A 22,048-nucleotide genomic window follows, 5' to 3' on the forward strand; every position below is an offset into this window, starting at 1 on the left:
AGATGGATGGATGGATGGATGAACAGATGAACAGATGGATGGATGAACAGATGGATGGACGGATGAACAGATGAACAGATGCATGGAATCGTTCGGTCAGCTGACCGTTACGTTCCTTTCGGGTTTGTCCGTTCTGTTTGTGTTTCCTGGATGGTTGTGTAAAACCTTCCACTCGCTGTAATCTGGAATAATCCCGGTGTCTAATCCCGCTGTCTGCAGCCAGAAAACATCATGCTGCTGGATAAGAACGTGGCGCTGCCCAGGATCAAGCTCATTGACTTCGGCCTCGCCCACACCATCGAAGCCGGGGTCGAGTTCAAGAACATCTTGGGAACGCCGGAGTTCGTAGGTGAGGTCAGGTCCGACCGGCAAGGTCCAGCCGGCCAGGTCCGATCTGCCCGGTCTGATCGGCCCGGTCCGACCGGCCCGGTCCGACAGGCCAGGTCTGATCGGCCCGGTCCGACCGGCCCGGTCCGACCGGCCAGGTCCAACCGGCCAGGTCCGAACGGCCCGGTCCAATCGGCCCGGCCGGGTCCGACCGGCCCGGTCCAACCGGCAAGGTCCAGCCGGCCAGGTCCGATCTGCCCGGTCCGATTGGCCCGGTCCGATCGGCCCGGTCCGACCGGCCCTGTCCGATTGGCCCGGTCCGACCGGCCAGGTCCGAACGGCCAGGTCCAGCCGGCCAGGTCCGATCTGCCCGGTCCGATTGGCCCGGTCCGATCGGCCCGGTCCGACCGGCCCTGTCCGATCGGCCCGGTCCGACCGGCCAGGTCCGAACGGCCAGGTCCGACCGGCCAGGTCCGAACGGCCCGGTCCAATCGGCCCGGTCCGACCGGCCAGGTCCGATCGGCCCGGTCCAATCGGTTCGGTCTGATCGGCCCGGTCCAATCGGTCCGGCCCAGTCCAATCGGTCCGGTCCGGTCTGATCGGCCCGGTACAATCGGCCCGGTCTGACCGGCCCGGTCCAATCGGCCCGGTCCGATCGGCCCGGTCTGATCGGCCCGGTCCAATCGGTCCGCCCTGTCAGACTTCAGACTGACTTCATGTTTCTGCAGATTGTCTGTTGATCCTTCTTGCTTTTTCAAAGTTTGGCCAGTTTTTTAACAGCTGACTGTTAAACATGGTCTGGAGGAAACTTCAGCCTTTATGACATTTTTCAGCTGGTAGTTTTGCTTTTCGAACTCCACCCGGCGCCTCGGCCTTTCGAACTCAACCCGGCGCCTCGGCCTTTCGAACTCCACCCGGCGCCTCGGCCTTTCGAACTCAACCCGGCGCCTCGGCCGCCTGTCCCCATAAATCAATCCATCCCAACACCAAACTCAATCATTTCCACTTGTACAATTTATCGTTTGCCTCTCTGCCAAAACCTGGATGAGTTTCAGTTTGGTGCTTTGGTTTCAAGCAGCCCTTTTTTTAAGGACAGTTTCGTTTCATAATTCATTTTATTTGTTGTTTACAATATTATTATTTATCGCAATAAGTTTTGGGGCAATTATCGTCCAGCAAAATGTATTATTGCGACATTCCTGCTGACACATTTACTCCTCATGAAGGCTTTGATTCTGAGGGATTCATACATATGAACTCCAGGAATGACGTTTATGACATTCTGACCTAGAAAAGTGATTTCTGAGGGAAATACCCCAGTTGGCTCGTACTTCGCCTTGTTTTCTGTTTCAGCTCCAGAGATCGTGAACTACGAGCCGCTGGGGCTGGAGGCGGACATGTGGAGCGTCGGAGTGATCACCTACATCCTGTGAGTGACCCGGAGCGTCCTGAGCAGAACCGCCGCCTCCAGAACCTTACGGGGCGAGCCGGGCAGTAATGTTTGTCTCGTTCCAGGCTGAGCGGGGCGTCTCCGTTCCTGGGGGAGACCAAGCAGGACACTCTGGGGAACATCTCCGCTGTCAACTACGAGTTCGACGAGGAGTTCTTCGGTCACACCAGCAACCTGGCCAAGAAGTTCATCAGCCAGCTGCTGGAGAAAGACAAGAGGTAACGAATGAGGTGCGATATACTCCCCGCAGGAAGGTGGCGCTCATGATCTGAGGAGCTCGTTATTCTGTCTTTGTCTCCAAGGAAGAGGTTAACAATTCAGGATGCTCTCAACCACCCTTGGATTAAGGTAATCCGCCATCCAGTAGCCTGGCGCCGTCAGGGTGTGAATGAATGAATGTAGCGTTGTGAAGCGTTTCTGGTATTTTGGCTTGATGGAGCGCTACATTAGTACAGGCCATTCAAGGTTTATGGATCCAGGAGAGCATGTTTAGGATACAAGATGCTTGTTCATGAGATCATTCTAGTTTCCAGAACCTTGGGGACCAGAGTGAAGGCTGAAAGCTTTCCTTTGTTCTGTCAACTCTCCTTTTGGATCTTCCAGTCCAACCAGCTCAGAGAGGAGAATAAAACCCAAGAGCCGAAGAAACGGGAACGCCGCCAGCTGAAGACCAAACGTCTGAGAGAGTACACCATCAAGTGCCACTCCAGCATGCCTCCCAACAACACCTACGTGAACTTTGAGCGCTTTGCTCAGGTGGTGGAGGACATTGACCAGATGGAGGGCTCGTTCTTCAGCCTGGCTGCGGCCCACGACTCCCTGCAGGAGGACATCGACGCCTTGGTCTCCATATACAATGAGAAGGAGGCCTGGTACAAGGAGGAGAGCGAGGCCGTGCGGCACGAGCTCTCCCAGATCCGCTACGAGTTCCGGAAGGTGGAGGCGTCCAAGAGGAGCCTGCAGGACGACATGCAGACCTTCGGCCGCGGCCTGGCCGCCGTCAGCGAGCGCTTCCAGGAGAGGCAGGGCCACTTCGACGCCCTGCAGCTGGAGCTCAGCAACGAGCTGAAGTGGGTGCAGGAGGCGGTGGGCTCCCTCCCAGCAGACGGAGGAGGTGGAGGCTATCCCAACTGCAGCTTCACCACCGTCTTCAACAACGACGTGAACGAAGCTCTCAAGGAGCTGCTCAGCCGCTCCTGTGGAGAACTGCTGTCCGGAATCAACCTGGACCTCACTGAGACCGGGCAGCAGCGCTAAAAACACAGGTCCGGGTCTGGGTGGAGGAGTGGGAGGAAGTCCGGGTCTGGGAGGAAGTCCAGGTGGGAGGAGGAGTGGGAGGAAGTCTGGGTGGGAGGAAGTCCGGGTCTGGGTGGAGGAGTGGGAGGAAGTCCGGGTCTGGGTGGAGGAGTGGGAGGAAGTCCGGGTCTGGGAGGAGGAGTGGGAGGAAGTCCGGGTCTGGGAGGAAGTCCAGGTGGGAGGAGGAGTGGGAGGAAGTCTGGGTGGGAGGAAGTCCGGGTCTGGGTGGAGGAGTGGGAGGAAGTCCGGGTCTGGGTGGAGGAGTGGGAGGAAGTCCGGGTCTGGGAGGAGGAGTGGGAGGAAGTCCGGGTCTGGGAGGAAGTCCAGGTGGGAGGAGGAGTGGGAGGAAGTCTGGGTGGGAGGAAGTCCGGGTCTGGGTGGAGGAGTGGGAGGAAGTCCGGGTCTGGGAGGAGGAGTGGGAGGAAGTCCGGGTGGGAGGAAGTCCAGGTCTGGGTGGAGGAGTGGGAGGAAGTCCAGATGGGAGGAAGTCGGGGTCTGGGTGGAGGAGTGGGAGGAAGTCCAGATGGGAGGAAGTCGGGGTCTGGGTGGAGGAGTGGGAGGAAGTCTGGGTGGGAGGAAGTCCAGGTCTGGGTGGAGGAGTGGGAGGAAGTCTGTGTGGGAGGAAGTCCGGGTCTGGGAGGAGCAGTGGGAGGAAGTCCGGGTCTGGGAGGAGCAGTGGGAGGAAGTCTGGGTGGGAGGAAGTCCAGGTCTGGGTGGAGGAGTGGGAGAAAGTCCAGATGGGAGGAAGTCGGGGTCTGGGTGGAGGAGTGGGAGGAAGTCCAGGTCGGGGAGGAGGAGTGGGTCCTGAGTCCTTCCTTCATTCTTTTCTTCCTTTCTTCTTATTTTTTTTATTGTATAATGATCTCAGCGGATCCAAAACTGTGTGAAGTAGGGTCTGATTTTGGGTGGAACCTTCAGTGGGACATGTGGGACCTCTGATGATGTGACGCACTTCGGCCTCATGCTGAGGTCGTGACATCATCACGCTCTCGCCGCTCTGCAGCACTCCGGTCCATCACTGCCGCACATCTAATCCTGCCTCGCCTCTACTTTCACTAACGACCTCACTAAGAGGCTGCTGCCCGCTGGGCCTTCCTCAGAACCTCTGGGAATCAGAACCACAGATCCAAACAGGATAGCAGACTGCTGGCCGGGCTCATTCCCAGGAACGCAGCAGGAAATGCCCTGGTCTAGTTAAAGTGTTCAGCAGAAGGAGAACTTTGTGGTTTCCATCAGTTACTGCAGGAAAACATGTTCAAACGTCAACAGGAGCTTTAAAGAACAGGGAAAATGTTCCTAATGACACGGTGGAGGCTCCTTAAGGTCAGATTAGAGGACCATGTAGCAATGATGCTAACAATCACCGTCAGCATCATTGCTACATGCAATAATGCATGTAGCAATGATGCTAACAATCACCGTCAGCATCATTGCTACATGCAATAATGCATGTAGCAATGATGCTAACAATCACCGTCAGCATCATTGCTACATGCAATAATGCATGTAGCAATGATGCTACATGCATCAATGATGCTACATGCATCATTGCTACATGCTGCTTCTTCTGCAGCAGAAGAAGCAGCATGTAGCAATGATGCTAACAATCACCGTCAGCTGAAACCTCCATAAGACTCACTTAACCCATTTCTGCAGCAGAAGAAGCATCATGCTGAGGCTGTGACCTGAACTGGAACAGCTGCAGAATAACAGAGTTTAAACTTAGCAGTGCTGCTGCCAGTCACACTTCAATGAGCCGCGTTGTTCCTCCATTCTGGAGGACCGATTGGGTCCGGAAGCTACTGCAGCAGGAGAAGAAGAAGAGACGACGGAAACAGAAACAGTTACGCTGCTTTGCACTCAGTTAGAGAAAACGAAACCCCAAAAATAGCAAGATGAGCTGCAGAGATACGGTCGGAAATGCTTCTGGGGCCGGGCTTCTGCGAGTCTGGGCCGGCCTGATAACCACTGGAGCGTCTCCTCGTTGCGTCAGCCGGGACTCGACCCGTTTGGGTTGGACGGTGCTGCTCAGAATGAGCCTCAGAAATACAGCTGGCTTCAAGTTTTCACTCCCCTCATTCAACCACAAACTCCAGCATCTTTCATTAGGATTAGACGACAGGCCAAAACAAAGTAAAACAGCTCATGACTTACGACAAATAAAAGTCTGAAAGTAACACATGGTGGTGGCAGCATTATGCTGTGGGGATCAGCAGGCTGGGCGATTATGGGATGGTTTAAATCTGAGTAAATTCATCCTTTGCTTCCCAATAAGACCTTCAGTCTGTTAGAGTTAAATCTGTTGCAATCAGCAATTAACCAATCAGGTGATAAATTAAAATGAGCTCTGATGGCTGATATTATTAAACAGTTTTGGTTGTGTGTGGTTTTTATTTCCATTTTATTTATTGTTCTTGTTTTTTGTATTTTATTTTTGGATATTTAACATATTTTACAGTTCCAGTCTGATGTGTTCTTTACAAAATAAAAGTTTATTAATCTTTTGAGAGGGAAAAATTGCATTATTAAAAATATAATACTTGAAAATGATGTGAAAATAATATTATTTACCATAGTAATTTTTGGGAAGTTTACTGCATTAAACTATAGTATATATATATATATATATATATATATATATATATATATATATATATATATATATATATATATAATGTAAGTAGTGTTTGCTGTCAGAACAACACATCATATTTTATTATTCAGTTTCTAACGTGAGAAATAGAAATAAATACTGAGGGAGAGCTATGGAGCTAAATTGGGGCCATAAATAGTGGCAACCCCAGAAGGTTTTCCACATGGCTGACCTGACCAGTTCAGTAAACATTTACAGGGACACAGCTAATAAATAATCATATGATTTTATTAATTTATTTGATTACGTTTACTTTTATGTTTCCATTGAAGAAGATGACTCTATATCCCTTTCTATGACCTGAACATAATTCTGAGGGGAAAATGAAACCAACCAACCAAAAAAAAAAAAAAAAGATTCAAGGTTTTTTTTCAGTTTAAACTATTTTTAGACAAACTTTGTGGTCACCATTTAACTCCACATAAAACAGTACGTTCTGCATTTCACAGTCATTTATCAACACATTTCTAAGTATTGGACCAGCTGTTTTCTTCCATGAAAAACAAAACTTTCCAAATCACAAGTCAGTTTTGTGCTCATATTCATATTTATATTGAATTTGTCTGGAAATCCAAAATTCATCTTTAAAGTTGGAGGTGTTGCATGAAATACATTTGAATCTGTATATTTAGATTTAACTGGACATTGGTGTGTCTGCCATGAGAGGTGGGAAGCAGACAGACAGACAGGCAGACGGATCCAGGCTAGGACAGACCGTCAGACTGCGGACCGGCCTGCGGGGCTCTGTGAGCGGACTCGAGGCGGAGGAGGCTCCGGGAGAGGCGGAGACCTTATCAGAGACCGAGCTGCTGCTGCTGCCGCTGCTGCTGCCAATGTGAGATGAAGCTCAGCCGGTTTGTTGTGTAAGCTTCACACAGAGAGGACGAAGAAGAGGAGGAGGAGGAAGAGGAGGAGGAGGAGGAGGAGGCCTTCTACCCCAACGGTGAGTGAGCTTTAGTGTCGGAAGTTGGCTTCGGATTCGGCGCTGCAGTAAAGGGCCGCTCCGCTGTTTTTAGGACTCTAGACTCATTGACTTTGCTGCTGCTGCTGCTGCTGGGAAGAAGGATCTGCGGTGACGCTTCTTTGTACACTTCGGATGCAGCAGTCTGTGATCTGGAAAGGTTTGCTTTATTTGTGAAACTGTAAGAAAGAAGAATTTTAGAAGTATTTTTGACAACCTCACCCAGACAGATGCATTTCGTTTTTAATATCTAAATGTATCTGGGCAAAAAAATAAATACAATCTAATCTTTAGATTATCAAAATGAGAATCAGATTTGGGGTGTGGGGGGGAATAAACAAGAAAACAATAAAAGAAAATTAAACCTCAACTCAATAAATTTTTGTCATTTAACATCTATGAACTTCCTGCGTCGCAACAAATCTGACTAAATTTATGCAGATTTATGTTTTTAAACCAGAGCGTTTATTAGGCTGGAACATTGCTGCAGGATCTTATCCCCTACTCCAACATCTCTCTGCTTCTGACCATACAACCAGAGACACATTTAAAGGAGAGCAGCAAAAGCAAATGATGAGATGGGTCAGCGGAGCTTGTCAGGAAGTCCAGGATGCAGATGGTGTCACCCAGTGCATGTTATTGTGGAATATTGTCTCTACTGCCCAGATGTTAGCATGTCATGCTAACATGAGATGCTGCAACTCTTCAGCATCACCATCCACAACGACTCTCTGGAAATACTCTAATAATATCAGTTACGACAACATCTCATTAACTTGGGGATAAAGTGTTTTTCAATTTAATTGAAGTAAAAAAAAAAAAAATACCGGTGTGGCCCTTTATCCACAGTCGGAAGCCAACTTCAGCTCAGGCTCTTAGCCATTAGCAGCCGCTGCTAGCTCGGCTCAGCACTGCTGTGATGCAGCAGATAACCAGGCTAACTCTGACCCAAAAAGGTCTGCTTTCATAAGGTGGGACACTTTGGACCGGTCTGCATGCTGGTAACGTATTTTAAATGTTTTTATTAGAGCTCCACTGAAAGGTGTCACCTCTCTGCTTGGCTGTTTTCTTTCTGTGTTCCGCCTGTTTTAACGTGAAGCAGCTAGCTACCGTTAGCAGCAGCGGCGGCGGCGGTTGGTTAAAACTCTTATGCTTGGTTCCGTTAAAGACCAAACTGTCAACAAACTGGTACCGTTCTGGTTCTCAACAGAACCCAGAGAGGCCGGTAGCGCCAGTGGGCAGACAGCAGGTCTGTACTGGGAACCAGTCTGGCTCGGAGCTGTCAGATTTGTGCAACTGTGAGTTTTGCTAGTCAGAGGAAACCCGGGTTCTGGACGCTGCTCAGCCGGGTCATGGGTTCCCATCTGAACCAGAACCGAGATGCAGATGAATTTCAGTTAGACATGGATGTTTATCTGTGTTTATGAGGGATTTTCAGTCTGTTGGGGAGCAGCTGGAAGACAGACGCGCATCTGCGGAAATGTGAAAGTAGATGCCGCAGCCAAACCTGCGGGGAAAATGATAAATGTGGGAGAACCGGAGGATTTTACCGGTGGAGCAGAAGCAGAAGGTGCACCGGGAGCAGAAAGTACCCAGATCTCTGACCTAACCCTGTCTGTGGTGTTGCATAATCAGCGCTTTCCTCCCTGAGCCTCCGGCTCTCTGACGGATCCTTCCTCAGCTGCTGTCAGGGAAAGAAAAACCTCAACAACAAATGCATCCCTGATGAAGACGCTTGGACTTCAGAGGCCAAGCCAACACCTTAACCCGGGCGCTGTGCTTCTCACGTCGCTCTTTAACCGTTTTGTTCTTGGCAGGAGGGGAATTATTTTGTTAAAAATCAATAAAGGTCTTGAATGACCGTCACCAATGCTTTCGTACAATATTCACACTCATTTTCTCCTTATTATTCCGATAATTAATCGATTAATTGGATTTTTTTAAAATCACATTTTACAGATTTTTCATTTAACCACTTAATCTTATATTATAAAATACAAATAATACATTTTTAATCCATCCGTCCATTTATCTTCCGCTTATCCGGGGTCGGGTTGCGGGGGCAGCAGCTTCAGAAGGGAGGCCCAGACTTCCCTCCCCAGCCTCTTCTTCCAGCTCCTCCAGGAATCCCAAGGCGTTCCCAGGCCATAGAGAGACATCGTCCCTCCAGCGTGTCCTGGGTCTTCCCCAAGGCCAGCCGAGAGACATCGTCCCTCCAGCGTGTCCTGGGTCTTCCCCAAGGCCATAGAGAGACATCGTCCCTCCAGCGTGTCCTGGGTCTGTCTTCCCCAAGGCCATAGAGAGACATCGTCCCTCCAGCGTGTCCTGGGTCTTCCCCAAGGCCAGCTGAGAGACATCGTCCCTCCAGCGTGTCCTGGGTCTTCCCCAAGGCCAGCTGAGAGACATCGTCCCTCCAGCGTGTCCTGGGTCTTCCCCAAGGCCAGCTGAGAGACATCGTCCCTCCAGCGTGTCCTGGGTCTTCCCCAAGGCCATAGAGAGACATCGTCCCTCTAGCGTGTCCTGGGTCTTCCCCAAGGCCATAGAGAGACATCGTCCCTCCAGCGTGTCCTGGGTCTTCCCCAAGGCCATAGAGAGACATCGTCCCTCCAGCGTGTCCTGGGTCTTCCCCAAGGCCATAGAGAGACATCGTCCCTCCAGCGTGTCCTGGGTCTTCCCCAAGGCCATAGAGAGACATCGTCCCTCCAGCATGTCCTGGGTCTTCCCCAAGGCCATAGAGAGACATCGTCCCTCCAGCGTGTCCTGGGTCTTCCCCAAGGCCAGCCGAGAGACATCGTCCCTCCAGCGTGTCCTGGGTCTTCCCCAAGGCCAGCCGAGAGACATCGTCCCTCCAGCGTGTCCTGGGTCTTCCCCAAGGCCATAGAGAGACATCGTCCCTCCAGCGTGTCCTGGGTCTGTCTTCCCCAAGGCCATAGAGAGACATCGTCCCTCCAGCGTGTCCTGGGTCTTCCCCAAGGCCAGCTGAGAGACATCGTCCCTCCAGCGTGTCCTGGGTCTTCCCCAAGGCCATAGAGAGACATCGTCCCTCCAGCGTGTCCTGGGTCTTCCCCAAGGCCATAGAGAGACATCGTCCCTCCAGCGTGTCCTGGGTCTTCCCAAGGCCAGCTGAGAGACATCGTCCCTCCAGCGTGTCCTGGGTCTTCCCAAGGCCATAGAGAGACATCGTCCCTCCAGCATGTCCTGGGTCTTCCCCAAGGCCATAGAGAGACATCGTCCCTCCAGCGTGTCCTGGGTCTTCCCCAAGGCCATAGAGAGACATCGTCCCTCCAGCGTGTCCTGGGTCTTCCCCAAGGCCATAGAGAGACATAGTCCCTCCAGCATGTCCTGGGTCTTCCCCAAGGCCAGCCGAGAGACATCGTCCCTCCAGCGTGTCCTGGGTCTTCCCCAAGGCCAGCCGAGAGACATCGTCCCTCCAGCGTGTCCTGGGTCTTCCCCAAGGCCATAGAGAGACATCGTCCCTCCAGCGTGTCCTGGGTCTGTCTTCCCCAAGGCCATAGAGAGACATCGTCCCTCCAGCGTGTCCTGGGTCTTCCCCAAGGCCAGCTGAGAGACATCGTCCCTCCAGCGTGTCCTGGGTCTTCCCCAAGGCCATAGAGAGACATCGTCCCTCCAGCGTGTCCTGGGTCTTCCCCAAGGCCATAGAGAGACATCGTCCCTCCAGCATGTCCTGGGTCTTCCCCAAGGCCAGCTGAGAGACATCGTCCCTCCAGCGTGTCCTGGGTCTTCCCCAAGGCCATAGAGAGACATCGTCCCTCCAGCGTGTCCTGGGTCTTCCCCAAGGCCATAGAGAGACATCGTCCCTCCAGCGTGTCCTGGGTCTTCCCCAAGGCCATAGAGAGACATCGTCCCTCCAGCGTGTCCTGGGTCTTCCCCAAGGCCAGCTGAGAGACATCGTCCCTCCAGCGTGTCCTGGGTCTTCCCCAAGGCCATAGAGAGACATCGTCCCTCCAGCGTGTCCTGGGTCTTCCCCAAGGCCATAGAGAGACATCGTCCCTCCAGCGTGTCCTGGGTCTTCCCCAAGGCCATAGAGAGACATCGTCCCTCCAGCGTGTCCTGGGTCTTCCCCAAGGCCATAGAGAGACATCGTCCCTCCAGCATGTCCTGGGTCTTCCCCAAGGCCAGCTGAGAGACATCGTCCCTCCAGCGTGTCCTGGGTCTTCCCCAAGGCCATAGAGAGACATCGTCCCTCCAGCGTGTCCTGGGTCTTCCCCAAGGCCAGCTGAGAGACATCGTCCCTCCAGCGTGTCCTGGGTCTTCCCCAAGGCCATAGAGAGACATCGTCCCTCCAGCGTGTCCTGGGTCTTCCCCAAGGCCATAGAGAGACATCGTCCCTCCAGCGTGTCCTGGGTCTTCCCCAAGGCCAGCTGAGAGACATCGTCCCTCCAGCGTGTCCTGGGTCTTCCCCAAGGCCAGCTGAGAGACATCGTCCCTCCAGCGTGTCCTGGGTCTTCCCCAAGGCCATAGAGAGACATCGTCCCTCCAGCGTGTCCTGGGTCTTCCCCAAGGCCATAGAGAGACATAGTCCCTCCAGCATGTCCTGGGTCTTCCCCAAGGCCAGCTGAGAGACATCGTCCCTCCAGCATGTCCTGGGTCTTCCCCAAGGCCAGCCGAGAGACATCGTCCCTCCAGCGTGTCCTGGGTCTTCCCCAAGGCCATAGAGAGACATCGTCCCTCCAGCGTGAGGAGGCCTCTTCCCCGAGGCCTCCTCATTTTTAATAAAGACCCTAAATGTCAATAACGGCATTCCTTTAGTTAAATCTTGAACATTTGCTTCTGCAGCTAAAAAATCCTTCGAACATCAATATGTGAAAATCTCATCAATGCAGGTGGGATCTGGGATGATTATATGGATTAACTAATGATTAAATATGATTAATCTCAGATTTTACAGAACATGAAGCCATGGGTTGAAAAATAAACACAAAGGTTTATTTTTAATCCTAAATGTTTATATTATTGTACAGTTTTGGATTAAATGGCCTTTATTTTTGAGTTTTTATACTCCAGTTAACAATCAATCAATTACTAAATTAATCAGTCAAACATGATTAATCGTTTCATCACTAATTTTTTACAGTTTTTTTTCTTCTGGATAAATTTCAGGTTTTTTCAGTGTATGCTGAGGTTTCTGCTGTAGAAGGCAGATTTATTTAAATGCTGTTCTCGCCTGTCCCACAGTCCAGCGCTCCCTGACCTTTGACCTCTTTGTCAGAAACAGAAACCTTTGTCCTGCAGCACTGAGCCGGACTGAGTGAAGCTGCTGGGAAATGAAGGTTTTCTGTTGACAAACCTAAAAAAAGGTTTTCTGTTTACGGTGTAAACAGAAACTTTCATTCAGGAAACGATGAGAACGTGTTTCTGTAACCATTTATCATAAAATGTGTTAAAAGCTCTCCATAGCAGCTGTATTTCCATTGACCGTAGAAAAGCGCAAATTAGAGTTAAGAAAATAAATTGGCTTAATTTATTGGTGGAATTGCACCAACTTTGGAAAAACTCACGTTGTTCGGTCAGACATTGTTGGATAGGAGGAGGTGGATTATTTTGGCCGTATCAAAATGAGTTTATTTCACAAAGATGCAATGGAAACAGTTTGAAACAGGATGATGGTGCAGCAGCAGCTTGATTTTAATGACTTTATCACCTCAACAAACTTCCTGTGTGATTTATTATTTTCTTATTACAGAAATTGTGAAATTGTAGTTTTTGTCATTAGTGGAATAATGACAAAGTATTGGAGATGCTGTTGGTGTTGAGATTTAGTTTCAGTAATTTCTCCATTTATTCACGGAGAATATCATAATGTAATAAAATCAACTGATTAAGAGTACAGAGTATACATTATTATAACATTCACTTGATTAAAAGTACAGAATATATGTTTTGATCATACGTTACAGACATTTCTTCATTGGCATGTGTATTATCACCTTATAATCACTTATAATCATCATTTAATCATTATACAGGGTATACTGTTATTCCTCAGGCCTTTATTCCGTTTTTCTGCATGCACCTGGACAGATCTCACATACTCATACCAGATTTCACGACAATGTCCGTAACTGAGAATGTGATTAAATAAATGTACAAAAATCACTTCTCTGTGTGACTGACGTCCTAAAGAATCGCATCACAAACGGGGATGTTTTACCGTCGCCTAAAAATAAGTAATTACTAGATTGTTGGTATGAAGTTGCACAGAGTTCGGTGATGAATGTTGGCTCCTCTGATCAGGCGCCTTCCTGTCAGGACCAGGTTGACTGTTGCTGCCGTGTCTGCAGGTCGGATGGCTCCAGAGTGAGCGGCCATGGCGCTGATGATCCCCCCGGTGAAACTCAAATGGCTGGAGCACCTGAACAGCTCGTGGATCACGGAGGACAGCGAGTCCATCGCCACGCGGGACGGCGTGTCGGCGCTCTACGCCAAGCTGCTGGCCAACAAGGAGGCGGTGCTGCTGCCGCAGCAGGTGCTGTGCCTCAAGGGCCCGCAGCTGCCGGACTTCGAGCGCGAGTCGCTGTCCAGCGATGAGCAGGAGCATTACCTGGACGCCCTGCTGGGCAGCCAGCTGGCCCTGGCCAAGATGGTGTGCTCCGACTCGCCCTTCGCCGCCGCGCTGCGGAAGCGCGTCCTGGTGCTGCAGCGCGTCTTCTACGCGCTCTCCAACAAATACCACGACAAGGGCAAGGTGAAGCAGCAGCAGCACTCCCCGGAGAGCAGCGCCGGCGCCGCCGACCCGCACGCCGTCAGCGAGCGGCCGCGCTCCAGCACCGACGCCCTCATCGAGATGGGCGTCCGCACCGGCCTCAGCCTGCTGTTTGCCCTGCTGCGCCAGAGCTGGATGATGCCGCCGCCGCCCGGCCCCGGCGGAGCGCCGGGCGGCGGCATCAACTTATGCAATGACGTGATCCACACGGCCATCGACGTGGTGAGCTCGCTGCCGCCGCTGTCCCTGGCCAACGAGAGCAAGATCCCGCCGATGGGCCTGGACTGCCTGGCCCAGGTCACGACCTTCCTGAAGGGCGTCACCATGCCCAACTCCGGGGCGGACATCTTGGGCCGGCGGCTGGCCTCGGAGCTGCTGCTGGGGCTGGCGTCCCAGAGGGGCTCGCTGCGCTACCTGCTGGAGTGGATCGAGATGGCGCTGGCGGCGGCGGCCGTGGTCAGCGCCATGGAGAAGAACGCGGCGCCGCCGCACTGCCAGGAGGGGCTGATGGGATACGACTGCTTCATGAACATCCTGATGCAGATGAGACGCTCCCTGGTGAGGATCGCTGGGCGAGGAAGAGCGCTTCACCTGGCCGGAAACAATCAGGGGATTATTGTCTGAGTTATTACTTATTCACATCCATGTTTACTTTTATTTATCAGGAGATTAATTACGCTTCACATCAAGAGTTTATGGAAAAACATGCAGAAACTAGTGATGACGAATCAAACTCGGATGAATTTACTAATAATTACACAAATGATGAGTTAAGATCTCCGTAGTGAGTTTTTCTCTTTCAGCAGCTAGAGGAAGTGTGCTGATTTAACTTTGGAAAACGTCACTTCCTGTGGAGCGGATGCTAGCTGTGCTAACTCTGAAATCATAAAGTCTAGTTCCACCAACTGCAAACGCTAAACCGACATAACATTCATCACAAGCTGAAGCTAAAGTGCTTTACACACTTGATGTTCAGTGGAATCATTAGAAATATTATCTTTTAGATATTTAGTTATTCCTGCATAGAATAACTAAAGGAGGCAGTTAGATTGTTTTAAGTTTTCCTGAAACTTTAACAAGTCGGAAATGTGTGACGGCTGCTATTGGATTTCTCGGCCATGGGGCAGTTTGGTGGTTTCCATGGTGACGGGTGTGTTTGTTGGTGTCAGGGCTCCACAGCAGACCGCAGCCAGTGGAGGGAGCCCAGCAGGACGCCGGACGGCCTCTGCTCGCTGTACGAGGCGGCGCTCTGCCTGTTCGAGGAGGTGAGGCGTCCAACGCTCCTTCGCTGCTCATCGTCGTCCAACTCGCAACATTTTAAAAACACTTACACGTTCCCGTCCGCGCGCCTCCAGGTGTGCCGCATGGCGTCGGACTACTCCCGCACCTGCGTCAGCCCCGACAGCATCCAGACGGGCGAGGCGCCGGTCGTCTCAGAGACCTGCGAGGTTTACGTGTGGGGCAGCAACAGCAGCCACCAGCTGGTGGAGGGAACCCAGGAGAAGATCCTGCAGCCCAAACTGGCCGCCAGCTTCGCCGACGCCCAGACGGTGAGGAAGAGGAGGAGGGATGAGGGTTAAACGTGTCGATGCAGATTAAACTTCACTGCCGACTGTGAAGGAAGGAACTCTGGACGTCGGCCATGACGATCCGGAAGGATCTGGAGATTCATTTAAATGTGTTCCAGATCTGAATGAGTAAATAACAATAAATTCAGGATTTCTAACCTCTGTTCCTTACTACATAATCTAAAATGGTAAAAAACGACTCATTCCTAGATTCCCTCCTCCTTCTTGTCCTCCTTCCTTCCTGTCTGCCTGTTTCTTCTTCTTGTGCAGGTTCTGGATTTGAAGGCTGAACTTTCTGAATTCCACGTTTTCCTGCTGATTTTCAGTGTTTACGATCTGAGAACTCTGGGTTGTTTTTCTGACGCTCTGATCGTTTCCGGCGTCTCCCCGCAGATCGAGGCGGGTCAGTACTGCACCTTCGTGATTTCGTCCGACGGCTCGGTCCGGGGCTGCGGGAAAGGCAGCTACGGCCGTCTGGGCCTGGGGGACTCCAACAACCAATCCACGCTCAAGAAGCTGACCTTTGAACCCCACCGAGCCATCAAGAAGGTGTCGTCGTCGAAGGGCTCGGACGGCCACACGCTGGCCTTCACCACGGAGGGCGAGGTCTTCAGCTGGGGCGACGGCGACTACGGCAAGCTGGGGCACGGCAACAGCTCCACCCAGAAATACCCCAAACTCATCCAGGGGCCGCTGCAGGGGAAGGTAGGCTGCAACCCGCCGCCGCCGCCGCACAGAGACGCTCTCCATTAGAAACAAACAAAACGCTGTTCCAGGTCAGAGCCGCCTGGTGCTTTCACTGGTTATGGGTCACCGAAGTTTCCAGATCGATTCGCTTCATTTCCCACCCTGATTCCACAGTTCTTAGTTTTAAACAAAAAACCTTCATCAGTTCTTAGTTTTAAACAAAAAACTTTGTGAAAAAAACGTGTTGCAAACAAACTGCTGCGTAAACAGACTTCACCCCTTCAAAATAAGAGCATGAATATAAACTACAGGAAGAAAACGGCTCATAACCAAAACGTCAACACAGATGTTGAACTTTATTCAGCTGAACGTTTGTGAAACAGACAATTAGTGCTTTATAATTTAAAATTAATTTGGATTAATCAAAGGAAGTTTTCAAAGTTAGCAAAAGTGCTAAAATGCTAACCGAATAATTAGCTCTGCTGTTTGCGGATTTATGGAAGTGCGCCCTCTAGTGGTTATATTTAGGAGGCTTTTAGCACAAACTGTCATTACGACTTGATATGTTGGCAAAAATAAAATTAATTTTGTTATTTGGCTTTTAGGGGATCTGAACTCCGATCAGACAGTTTATTAGAGCATTTCAGGAAGAAATACTTTATTACCCACGTTTGCTTCTTTTAAGCTTCTCTATCTTTGTTTTATTTTTGCCTTTAAAAAACAAAAACTGCTTTATTTAACCAAGTTTTGACTATTTAAGGCTATATCTTGATCTTGTCCTCAATGTTTTTATGATTTAGAAACTTTCTTGTTTTGCTTCTGTATGTGCAACATCTTGTCGATGTTTTAAAGTCTATGGATTATTTCGTTTTCAGAGAAGAAATGACGGTTTTGGGTTTGGAGCGTCCGTGTTTTCTGTTGAAATAAGTTGGCGCTTTAAAGTTCATCTGGATAAATTAATTTAGGGGAAGATAATTGTCCTAAACATTTTAAAATCTTTTGTTAACAACCTGGAGTGTGTGTGTGTGTGTGTGTGTGTGTGTGTGTGTGTGTGTCAGGTGGTCGTGTGTGTGTCTGCCGGCTACAGACACAGCGCTGCCGTCAGTGAGGACGGAGAGCTCTACACCTGGGGGGAAGGAGATTTTGGGAGATTAGGTGAGTCTCTCTGTTTTTAATAAACTTCAAAAATATGAATTTTTGTTCCTCCGTGTTTGTATATTAGTAGCCATGTTTTGCTGATCTTGCTATAAATGGGTCACATGTTCAGCTGCTGACATAAACATGACGGATAAAAATCAGTTTTCGTCAGAGTTTATTGGTTTGGAAGAGAAAAGCGTTTCCTCGTCCCGTCCTCATGCAGGACACGGGGACAGCAACAGCCGCAACATTCCCACTCTGGTGAAAGACATCAGCAACGTTGGCGAGGTTTCCTGCGGGAGCTCCCACACCATCGCCCTGTCCAAAGATGGCCGCAGCGTCTGGTCCTTTGGAGGAGGAGACAACGGTGAGGCCAGAAACCCAAACAGGAGTTGGGTTTCTCTGGCTGCTTTTGCTGCTGAGCTTCTTTTCCGTTTGTCCTCCTGCAGGGAAACTGGGGCACGGCGACACCAACAGAGTCTACAAGCCCAAAGTGGTGGAGGCGCTGCAGGGCATGTTCATCAGGAAAGTGTGTGCAGGCAGCCAGTCGTCTCTGGCGCTGACCTCCACTGGACAGGTAGGACGTCTGGGACGGTCCCTCAGGAGACGCCCCGCTCTCTACATGACCCGGAGGTCACGCAGGCCGAACTCTCATCCAATCAGACGTCAGCAGGAGCTGCACAAAAACGGCTGGCTGCTTTCAAAATGCAACCAGAATCAGTCTTTGACCTTTGGCCTCTGCTTTAAAGCTATCTTTAGAGTGGACTAGTTTTATTGTGACCTTTTCCTGGTTTTTGCTCCTGATTCTGGTTTTTTAGACTTTCTCCATCATTTCCTGACTCTTGTTTCTTGTTAGAAATCAGATTTTGAAGTGAAATAAATGAGTTTATTGGAAATCTGATTGAATCCTGAAGTCTGACTGGACAGAAACACACCAGGAAGTTTAAATCTGAAGCAGAAATCAGTGTAAGATTAGTCATTTCAGGTGGTTTCCGGGTGGTTCTGACCCGTTTCTGTCCTCCTGCGCGTGTCCAGGTGTTCGCCTGGGGCTGCGGCGCCTGCCTGGGCTGCGGCTCCTCCGAGGCCACGGCGCTGCGGCCCAAACTGATCGAGGAGCTGGCCACCACCAGGGTGGTGGACGTGTCCATCGGGGACAGCCACTGCCTGGCCCTGTCCCATGGTACGCCGCTTATCTCTGTCTCTGTGGGTCGGACCGGGTCGGGTCGGTGCTGCTGGGGTCCTGTTGTTGACTCTCTGGATAAATGCTGACTCTGTTTGAGGTCTGATGTAACAGCTAACTGAACTCTGAGTCCTGACTCCACGTTAACTCTTTCCGCCCGTTTTACTCTCACCTGGTGGTTGCCTAGACAACGAGGTGTACGCCTGGGGCAACAACTCCATGGGGCAATGCGGCCAGGGCAACTCCACCGGCCCCATCACCAAACCCAAGAAGGTGGTCGGTCTGGACGGGGTCGCCATCCAGCAGATCTCAGCCGGGACGTCCCACAGCCTGGCCTGGACCGCTCTGCCCAGAGACAGGTGAGCCATGATGTCACAGCACACTGACCAATGGCTGAGCAGGCTGAGAGATGCTTCATGTTTACCTGACCGCTAGCTAGGCCAGGCTGATGCTAACAGACGGCGCCTCAGCTGACCGTTAGCTAGGCTAGGCTAATGCTAACAGACAGCGCCTCAGCTGACCGTTAGCTAGGCTAGGCTAATGCTAACAGACAGCGCCTCAGCTGACCGTTAGCTAGGCTAGGCTAATGCTAACAGACAGCGCCTCAGCTGACCGTTAGCTAGGCTAGGCTGATGCTAACAGACGGCGCCTCAGCTGACCGTTAGCTAGGCTAGGCTAATGCTAACAGACGGCGCCTCAGCTGACCGTTAGCTAGGCTAGGCTGATGCTAACAGACGGCGCCTCAGCTGACCGTTAGCTAGGCCAGGCTGATGCTAACAGACGGCGCCTCAGCTGACCGTTAGCTAGGCCAGGCTGATGCTAACAGACGGCGCCTCAGCTGATCGTTAGCTAGGCCAGGCTGATGCTAACAGACGGCGCCTCAGCTGACCGTTAGCTAGGCTAGGCTGATGCTAACAGACGGCGCCTCAGCTGACCGTTAGCTAGGCTAGGCTGATGCTAACAGACGGCGCCTCAGCTGACCGTTAGCTAGGCTAGGCTGATGCTAACAGACGGCGCCTCAGCTGACCGTTAGCTAGGCTAGGCTGATGCTAACAGACGGCGCCTCAGCTGACCGTTAGCTAGGCTAGGCTAATGCTCAGCTGACCTGCTGCTCCGTGTCTCTGCAGGCAGGTGGTGGCCTGGCACCGGCCGTACTGCGTCGACCTGGAGGAAAGCACCTTCTCCCACCTGCGCTCCTTCCTGGAGCGCTACTGCGACGGCATCAACAGCGACGTCCCTCCGCTGCCCTTCCCCTCGTCCAGGTGAGCCGCTCAGACCGGCGGGGTCCAGACGCCGCGGGCAGAAGCAGAGTGAACGTTTCTCCGTGTCCGCAGGGAGCACCATAACTTCCTCAAGCTGTGCCTTCGCCTCCTGTCCAATCACCTGGCTCTGGCCCTGGCCGGGGGCGTGGCCACCAGCATTCTGGGTCGGCAGGCCCGGCCGCTCAGGAACCTGCTGTTCAGGCTGATGGACGCCTCGGTGCCGGACGAGATCCAGGAGGTCAGTGGGCCGTTCAGCCGGTTAACGTAAAGTCATTTAACCTCAGTGAGCACAGGAAGTAATCCCTTAATCTGCCTGTTGGATTAACCCAGCTTTAATCTGATCTGAGCTGAGTTTATTTACCTTTAATATGAGTTTATTTACCTTTAATCTGAGTTTATTTACCTTAATCTGAGTTTATTTACCTTAATCTGAGTTTATTTGCCTTAAATATGAGTTTGTTTACCTTAATCTGAGCTGGTCTACCTTTAATCTGAGCTGGTTTACCTTTAATCTGAGCTGGTTTACCTTAATCTGAGCTGGTTTACCTTTAATCTGAGCTGGTTTACCTCAATCTGAGCTGGTTTGCCTTTAATCTGAGCTGGTTTACCTTAATCTGAGCTGGTTTGCCTTTAATCTGAGCTGGTTTACCTTAATCTGAGCTGGTTTGCCTTTAATCTGAGCTGGTTTACCTTAATCTGAGCTGGTTTACCTTTAATCTGATCTGATTTGCGTTAATCTGAGCTGGTGTGTTTCCCACCAGGCGGTGATCGAGACTCTGTCGGTGGGCGCCACCATGCTGCTGCCTCCCCTCAGGGAGAGGATGGAGCTGCTCCACTCCCTGCTGCCTCAGGGACCTGACAGATGGGAGAGTCTCTCCAAAGGACAGGTACGCCCCACCCCCACCTGCTGCTTGGTGTCGGACGAGACGCTGTTGATGCACCTTCCTCCCGTGGTTGTTAATCTGAGCAGGAAGTGAAATTAAGCGGTTCTGTTCCTCAGCGGATGCAGCTGGACATCATCCTGACCAGCCTGCAGGATCACACCCACGTGGCGTCGCTGCTGGGCTACAGCGCTCCGGCCGACGGCCCCGACGCTCCGGCCCCCGGCCCCGCCTTCGCTCCGGACCCCGGCTGCGGCGCCGTCGGCTCCCACCCCGACACGCACTTAGCTGAGATCCTGATGAAGACGCTGCTCAGGAACCTGGGCTTTTACACGGTGAGCCCGTCCTCGTTATCGATGCTGTGGAGCCGCAAGCCGCCGTTTCCTGGCAGAGCCGATCGCTTCCTGTTCCTGTCCATCAGGAGAACATCGCATTGATTGAACTGAGAGATTATTCAGCTCTGCGCTGTGAATCCTTTTCTGCATGTCAGTTTTTCTGTTTTCTGTTCGAATCGTTTATCTGATGTCGCCTTTTGGAGAAAATGTAAATATTTTGGCTGTTTTAGCAGAAAGTGAATCAGATCTCAGCTTCCTGCTCACTTCTGTCCTTACTGACGTTTATAAAGCTAAACTGCATCTTTACAAACAGGTTGTTTCATATTAATGAGCAGCAAAATGGCTTTTAGAAGCTTCATGTGGTGATAAAATCAAAAAACGGATGAAACACTTTTTTCTGCTTCTAATGACTGGAGGTGATTCTGAAGGTAAACGGCAGAAATTTCAAACCTTCCAGAGAAATCGGTAAACGTCTGCAGTGGCAGTCAGAGAAACATATTAGTTCACATGTTCTTCCAGATGAATCATGGCGTAGCGCAGAGATCCGGGTTCTGTACGTCTGTGGATCCAAAGCTGGTCTGGTACATTATTAGGCTCTTAAAGTGGCGACCCGGTCCGTTTGGGGTTCTAAATCCTGGCCCGTTATGTTTTTCTGTTCCAAAGTGGAGTCGCTCTGTCCCTGCAGAGCGCTGCATTCAGCTCTGAGTTCCTCACCCCAACACGCAGCAGGCGTCCAGGCAGGCCGCCTGCTGCGTGTTGGGGTGAGGGAAGCAGAACCCGCCGGGTCACAGCGGTTCTGTTCCCCGTTCTCTGCAGGACCAGGCGCTGGGCGAACTGGAGAAGAACAGCGACAAGCTGCAGCAGCGCGCCTCGTCGTCGGACAGCAGCCAGCCGGCTCACCTGCACCAGCTGCTGTGCTCCCTGCAGAAGCAGCTGCTGGCCTACTGCCACATCAACGCCGTCACCGAGGTAACGCCGCCGCCGCTGCCGTCGGTCGGGCCGGGCCCCGATACACCAGACCCGTCTGACCCGCTGCGTGTCTCCTGCAGAACTCCAGCAGCGTGGCGCTGCTCCACAAGCACCTGCAGCTGCTGCTGCCGCATGCCACCGACATTTTCTCCCGCTCCGCCGCGCTGATCCAGGACAGCTCCGGGAACGGCAGCATCCGGGAGAAGCTGCAGGGTGAGTGCTGCCGCTTTGGGCCGCCGCCTGGGCCGCTTTGGCCGCCGCCCCTCTGACCCCCCCCTCTGCTCTCCAGATGTGATCTACGTGTCGGCGGCAGGCAGCATGCTGTGTCAGATCGTCAACTCGCTGCTGCTGCTGCCGGTGGCGGTGGTGAGGCCGCTGCTGAGCCACCTGCTGGACCTGCTGCCGCCTCTGGACCACCTCAACAGGCTGCTGCCAGCCGCCGCGCCGCTGGAGGACCAGGAGCTGCAGTGGCCGCTGCACGGTCAGCTGACAGGAAACGCTCAGACCGCGGGGGCCGGCCCCGGACTAAGCACACTTCGAGAAATATGGCCCTCCAGCAAATCGAGAAAAAACAAACAAAAAAGGGAATTCTGGCATAAAAGTCGGGATGCACTGATT

At 51.8% G+C, this 22,048-nt stretch overlaps 3 protein-coding genes across 15 annotated transcripts in view; 2 read left to right on the top strand and 1 right to left on the bottom strand.

The window, feature by feature from the left end:
• dapk2a (death-associated protein kinase 2a) overlaps window positions 1-3,559 on the top strand; it is a 12,385-nt gene extending 8,826 nt beyond the window's left edge. For all 5 annotated transcript variants that reach the window (XM_081605637.1, XM_081605635.1, XM_081605633.1 and 2 more), the window contains 5 exons: window positions 220-349; window positions 1,681-1,756; window positions 1,843-1,995; window positions 2,080-2,125; window positions 2,381-3,559. In XM_081605637.1, the coding sequence (XP_081461763.1) occupies window positions 220-349; window positions 1,681-1,756; window positions 1,843-1,995; window positions 2,080-2,125; window positions 2,381-3,034 (1,059 nt within the window). In that variant the 3' untranslated portion in view covers window positions 3,035-3,559. The remainder of the gene's footprint in view (window positions 1-219; window positions 350-1,680; window positions 1,757-1,842; window positions 1,996-2,079; window positions 2,126-2,380) is intronic.
• LOC103460101 (voltage-gated potassium channel regulatory subunit KCNG4-like) overlaps window positions 1-22,048 on the bottom strand; it is a 258,663-nt gene that overhangs the window by 99,809 nt on the left and 136,806 nt on the right. The window lies entirely within an intron of this gene.
• Window positions 7,511-22,048, top strand: part of herc1 (HECT and RLD domain containing E3 ubiquitin protein ligase family member 1) — a 49,637-nt gene continuing 35,099 nt past the window's right edge. For 7 of the 8 annotated variants that reach the window (XM_081605638.1, XM_081605644.1, XM_081605641.1 and 4 more), the window contains exons 1-17: window positions 7,548-7,688; window positions 12,990-13,969; window positions 14,581-14,676; window positions 14,767-14,961; window positions 15,373-15,684; window positions 16,725-16,821; window positions 17,027-17,170; window positions 17,253-17,380; window positions 17,839-17,983; window positions 18,171-18,342; window positions 19,111-19,245; window positions 19,318-19,483; window positions 20,007-20,132; window positions 20,246-20,461; window positions 21,278-21,430; window positions 21,511-21,643; window positions 21,720-21,911. In XM_081605638.1, coding sequence (XP_081461764.1) covers window positions 13,016-13,969; window positions 14,581-14,676; window positions 14,767-14,961; window positions 15,373-15,684; window positions 16,725-16,821; window positions 17,027-17,170; window positions 17,253-17,380; window positions 17,839-17,983; window positions 18,171-18,342; window positions 19,111-19,245; window positions 19,318-19,483; window positions 20,007-20,132; window positions 20,246-20,461; window positions 21,278-21,430; window positions 21,511-21,643; window positions 21,720-21,911 — 3,364 coding nt within the window. In that variant the 5' untranslated portion in view covers window positions 7,548-7,688; window positions 12,990-13,015. Of the gene's footprint in view, window positions 7,689-12,989; window positions 13,970-14,580; window positions 14,677-14,766; window positions 14,962-15,372; window positions 15,685-16,724; window positions 16,822-17,026; window positions 17,171-17,252; window positions 17,381-17,838; window positions 17,984-18,170; window positions 18,343-19,110; window positions 19,246-19,317; window positions 19,484-20,006; window positions 20,133-20,245; window positions 20,462-21,277; window positions 21,431-21,510; window positions 21,644-21,719; window positions 21,912-22,048 lie in introns of all 8 variants that reach the window. The other variant, XM_081605639.1, reaches the window with a different exon arrangement.

The sequence above is a fragment of the Poecilia reticulata genome, chromosome 3, assembly GCF_904066995.2.
Source record: "Poecilia reticulata chromosome 3, P_reticulata-male-v2, whole genome shotgun sequence".
Classification (NCBI taxonomy): Eukaryota; Metazoa; Chordata; class Actinopteri; order Cyprinodontiformes; family Poeciliidae; genus Poecilia; species Poecilia reticulata.